Raw genomic sequence first — 6,028 nt, forward strand, 5'->3', positions numbered from 1 at the left:
CAATCTCCCCTGCTCTAATTCTCTTTTCGAGGGTAAATATTCTTACTTCAGTTATCCCACATATGTAGATGTTCACTGCTGTCATCTCGGCAATGAAATGTTATCAAGCTATGTCATGATGTCAGCCGCTGCGGGTTTTGCAAGAGGCATCGTGTTCTCGGAAAGTGAATCAAAGGCAAAATGACACGAGCCTTGAAATGAGTGCTGCGGTCAAGTGCACTCAGAGGAAAGGGAGGCCTCTTGCTGGGTGTCTGTAAGTGGCCTGATGGTTTGTGGCGTGACACAACCAGCACGAGGAACGCCATATTGGGGGCAGCCGGGCGTGAGGTGCAACTGAGCGGAGATATGGTGAGTAATATGCAGGTGATAGGAAGGAAAGGTGTTACCAGTAAAAAGAAGAATGGGAGGGAATGTCACAAAGAGGCAAGTGAAATGGTGGGGGTGGGACTGTAATGGTGGTGGTGATTGTGGGTGGCATGATGATGGTGGTAGTAGTACAGTAGCGGTAGTGGTAGTGACTGGTGGTGGCGGTGGTGGTGAGGCGTGAGGCTGGTGAAGGAGCAAAGTGAAGGGGCCACAGATGGGGTCGACTCCCAGCGGGAATCATTGGCCTGAATAAAGGGGTGTTGAGGGATGCGTCTTGGCCCGGCGTGGAGCAGAGGGGGTAACACTTGACTGACCTTGAAGTGTCTTGGAAAATTAATGTTGTGCATTGTTTGTATTGCATAAACTGCGACTTTACATTATGAGTTTGTCTTCCACGCAAAGATATTTCCTTAATTGAAGACCCAATTGGATGTTTGTTACACAGAATGACAATTATAGTAAGGTATATTGTTTACTTTCATTCCATGATAGTAGATCTTTTGTTTATGTAACAATAGGGATGGGGTATTCGTATTCGGTATTCGTATTCGAATATATTCGAATACAGTATTTGGATGTATTCGTATTCGTATTCGAATACTTGTCATCTGATATCAAAGTATTCGCATTCGTATTCGAATACTTGGGAGAAATATTCGTATTCTTTGAATAATATGCCGAATAATCTTAAATCCATCATCAGAAATAATAGTTATTCCTTCTTCCAAGTTACAAATCTTCGTTCCTGTTCGTCCGACTTGTATGATATATATATATATATATATATATATATATATATATATATATATATATATATATATATATATATATATATATATATATATATATATATATATATATATATATATATATATATATATATATATATATATATATATATATATATATATATATATATATATATATATATATATATATATATATATATATATATATATATATATATATATATATATATATATATATATATATATACGAGTATGTGTGTGTGTGTGTGTGTGTGTGTGTACATAAGAACATAAGAAATAAGGGAAACTGCAAGAAGCGACCAGGTTTACACGTGGCAGTCCCTGTATGAAACACACCTACCTATTTCCATCTGTTATCCCCATCCATAAACTTGTCTAATCTTCTCTTAAAGCTCTCTAGTGTCCTAGCACTAACTACATGATTACTGAGTCCGTTCCACTCTATTTGAGAACCAATTTTTTCCTATCTCCTTCCTAAACCTAATTTTTTTAAGCTTGAACCCGTTATTTCTTGTTCTACCCTGGTTGCTGATCCTAAGAATTTTGCTTACATCTCCCTTGTTATAACCCTTATACCACTTAAAGACTTCTATCAGGTCCCCTCTTAACCTACGTCTCTCTAGAGAATGTAAATTTAACAGCTTCAACCTCGCCTCGTAAGGAATACTCCTCATCCCCTGTATCCTTTTAGTCATTCTCCTCTGTACTGATTCTAATAGACCTATATCTTTCCTGTAATGTGGGGACCAGAACTGCACAGCGTAGTCTAGATGAGGTCTGACCAGCGCCAAGTATAACTTTAATATTACTTCCGGCCTTCTGCTTTTAACACTCCTAAAAATTAATCCTAGTACCCTGTTTGCCTTGTTTCTGGCTTCTATGCATTGTTTCCCTAGACGGAGTTCAGAGCTAACTATAACTCCTAAATCTTTCTCGTACCCTGTACCTACCAGAGTTTGGTTGTTTAATGTGTACCTATTGTGTGGGTTTTCTCTACCTACGCTAAGCACTTTGCATTTATTGATATTAAATTGCATTTGAGATCTACAGCGGGATACTAGAAAAGACTTGGCTATTATGATTTGATATAATTTTTTTTTTTTTTCATACAGTTTAGATATATACTTGAAAGTTTTGGAAAACAAATATGTCTAGGTGTGATAAACATGTACAGAATACTGGCATCCGTTATAAGTTCATGACGTCAGTTTACTATTGAATAACTTTAGTACCATATCAGGCTCATTGCCGAGCTACCTACATGATAAAGTTATTTTTAACGCATACTGTTCATGAATGCATTCACGAATACTCTCATGAAGTATTCGTATTTGTATACGAATTATCAGTATTTCGGTGTATTCGTATTTGTATTCGTATTCGTATAAATATGAAGTATTCGTATTCGTATAAATATGAAGTATTCGTATTCGTATTTGAATACACAGCTCTTGTATTCACCCCATCCCTGTGTAAGAAGGGCACTAGTGAAAGAAAAGTCCACTAAAAATGCCAGGCCGTAAAAAAAAGACAGAGAAAGGAGGTTCAAAATTACTTAGAAAAGTGCCTCTTGAAAGAATTTGTCATGGGCAAGCAGCGAGTTCCATAGCTTTCCAGTTCAAGAGAAAAAATTGCATTGGGAAGATTGACAGAGTAGGAATGAGAGAAAATGAGAAAATAGAAAGTCATGTTGAGCAAGGGCGTTGGAGGGGAGAGGCATGCAGTTAGCAAGATCAGAAGAGCAGTTAGCATGAAAATAGCGATAGACGATAGCAAGATATGCAACATTGCGGCGATGAAAGACTGAAGACAGTCAGTTAGAAGAGAGGAGTTGATAAGACAAAATGCTTTTAATTCTACCCTGTTCAAGAGAGCAGTATGAGTGAAAACCCCAACATACATACCCCATACATGGACGGATAAATACAGAGTTTGCAGCTGAGAGGGGATGGGGGGGTGGGTAAGAAAAACCTGCGGAGATGACTCAGAACACCTACTTTCATAGAAACTGTTTTAGCTAGAGATGAGATATAAAGTTTCAAGTTTAGATTGTTAGTAAAGGACAGACCGAGGATGTTCAGTGTAGTGTCACTAAAGAATAGAGGATATCACATTCCTACAAAAGTATAAATAAAAATGTTTTGTAGCTTCATTATATATTTCAGGAACCTGTGTCCTAACGTTTTGCTATTTGTACTGAAACAATACATGATATATTATTTGTAATTATGAGAGTATCGTCCATTGCTTGCATTAATATGCAGGCACTAGTCAATGAAATTATAATTTATTTTACCAGCAGTTTTTATTTATTATACAGACCAGCCAAGGGAAAAAAAAATGTCCTTAATGTCATTCCTAAAAAGAACCATTTAAGTCACAAGCTTGCAAATATTTTGTTCGCATCGTTTTTATTTCACTTCAGTCTCCAAAGATGACCGACACCCCACCACAGCATCGCAGCATCTCACACCAAGAAAATAAATCTCGCTTCTTCAGGAGTTGTGGACGGCCCTCAGTAAAAGTTTGTAGAATGCACAGTATGAAAGACCCCTTTTAAATATTTTCTTCACTAAATTAAAACACTACACGAGAGAGAGAGAGAGAGAGAGAGAGAGAGAGAGAGAGAGAGAGAGAGAGAGAGAGAGAGAGAGAGAGAGAGAGAGAGAGAACCTATATTGCCACTACCAATATTCATGTAGAAAAAAATTAACACAAGTAACTTCATATACGTGTGATATGATAAAAAAAATAAAAATAAATAAATAAATAAATAAAGTAACATACAAAGAAAATCAGATACTATTTTACTGTGGGAAATCTGAACACAAGCCAGTCAAGTGAAGACAATCAATCTACTTCACCCACAGCGTCCAGTACTCACAGAGTCAAGGAGTGTGCAGCATGTGGTGTGAATAAGTGAGTCTTGGCCTCCCTGGAGACTGAGATGCCACCATTGACCTTTCCTGACCCGGTGTGTGTGTGTGTGTGTGTGTGTGTGTGTGTGTGTGTGTGTGTGTGTGTGTGTGTGTGTGTGTTTTCTTACGGTCATCTTCCTCAACGCTTCTCTCATCATTCTAAACCTATTCTTCTCTTCCTCTTCCTCCTCCTCCTCCTCCTCCTCCTCCTAGTCTTAATTTTCTTCTTCCCTCTCCTCTCCTTTCACCTCCTCTTTTCATCTTTCTATCCATTCTCCCTCCTCCTGCTGCGTCTTCCCATTTTTAGCCTTTCCCCAATCACAACCGCATCACTCCCCCTTCTCTCGCCCTTCATCCAGCTTTTCCCAATCCAAACACGATTCCTTCATTCCACCTTACCTCTCACCTTCCCACAATTCATCTCTTACATTTCATTTCATTCCCTTCATACGTCTTTGATTTGCCTTTTATTGGCTTATTTAATAGACTTTTGTTCTACTTGTCATATTTGGATGAGATGAATTTTTCCTTTATTTTCCATCGACCAAGCAAACTTTGCACTGACCTGAATTTTCAGCTTACTTACGACACAGACTTCTGTTGTACGAGACCCTGCACGGAATATCGGTCTCTTGCATGACTGTCTCAAAGTTGGCAAGCTTCTTTCAGCAAACACCAGGTTCATGTCTGTATGAATGAAAGTAGAATAGTTTTAGCATATATTTAGCTGAGAATGGCAACTGACACTGAATGTTAGAATGAATAAAAATGTATAGTATTGCAGCAATAAAAGTGCATTATAAGAATAAACAGAGCACACTTACAGAGAAGGATAGCGTGGCAGCGCCGAGACAATGTTTACTTCCAGTCGAGACGGACCAAAAGATCAGCCAGAAATTTAAAAATGTTCATGCACAGTCCACCCATCCATCCATATATATATATATATATATATATATATATATATATATATATATATATATATATATATATATATATATATATATATATATATATATATATATATTATGTGTGTGTGTGTGTGTGTGTGTGTGTGTGTGTGTGTGTGTGTGTGTGTGTGTGTGTGTATTCACGTTGAAAAAAAAAACAGGAGCAATAACTTGCTCTTGTGAATGCCATGATTTGGAAGTATTTTATTGAGTAAAAAAAGTAAAAGTAAAAGAATATGACTTCATGGAAATGTGACTCAGTTGTTTGTGTTTCATCTTTCAATACAAAACAGCGGCAAACACACACTATTTCTGTTTGACTTGATCATATGTTTTGGGTCAGAATCGTTATGATGTTCTTGAATCTGTTTATTATCGCCCATTTATTGATGAACATGCAAAGTAATTTAAATTATTTTATTCTCTCGGGAATTATTGTAACTTCTCACAATCACTCACCACCAGCAATAATGTCACCACCACCACCACCACCGCCACCACCGCCATGCCATCAATGCTTCATAACCGCGCCTCCCGCCGCTAAGCCAACAGTCTTCGGGCAACACTGGGAAAGAAAACAATATTTTGCCAGCCAGGGAAAAAACATTTCTCTATTTACAAACACAATCGTCAGCCGGCACTTTGATCTAATGCCAGTCTCAGCAGTCATCTTTTTGCGCTGCCCAGTGAGGAATCATTTGACACTAAAGTGGAAGTGAGCCTCAGGTGTTGCGCAGCGAAGCGAGGAACAAGAAAACGGGTGGAAATATATTTAGTTGTTGATATTCCATTTGGCAGAGAGAGAGAACCAATAGTCGTAAATTTGTCTGGGCGTAGCAATAACTTCCCCACCACTATGTGCTTGCCTTTCAACTCCGTGCTTCAAATTATTCGAAATATTATAAGATTTATTTGAATTGCATTCTGGAAATTCCGTCTTGGCGTATTCAGTAAGTACAAGTCTCGCGCGTATGTTTCCAGACAAACAGAAAGAGGAAATACAGGAATGAATATGGAATCCCAT

At 37.9% G+C, this 6,028-nt stretch overlaps 1 protein-coding gene across 1 annotated transcript in view; it reads right to left on the reverse strand.

Annotated features, from left to right (window-relative positions):
- LOC135105406 (uncharacterized) overlaps positions 1-4,739 on the reverse strand; it is a 14,186-nt gene extending 9,447 nt beyond the window's left edge. Inside the window, exon 1 of the mRNA XM_064013542.1 lies at positions 4,637-4,739. Coding sequence (XP_063869612.1) covers positions 4,637-4,739 — 103 coding nt within the window. The remainder of the gene's footprint in view (positions 1-4,636) is intronic.
- Positions 4,740-6,028: the final 1,289 nt, after the last annotated feature.

The sequence above is a fragment of the Scylla paramamosain genome, chromosome 12, assembly GCF_035594125.1.
Source record: "Scylla paramamosain isolate STU-SP2022 chromosome 12, ASM3559412v1, whole genome shotgun sequence".
NCBI lineage: Eukaryota > Metazoa > Arthropoda > Malacostraca > Decapoda > Portunidae > Scylla > Scylla paramamosain.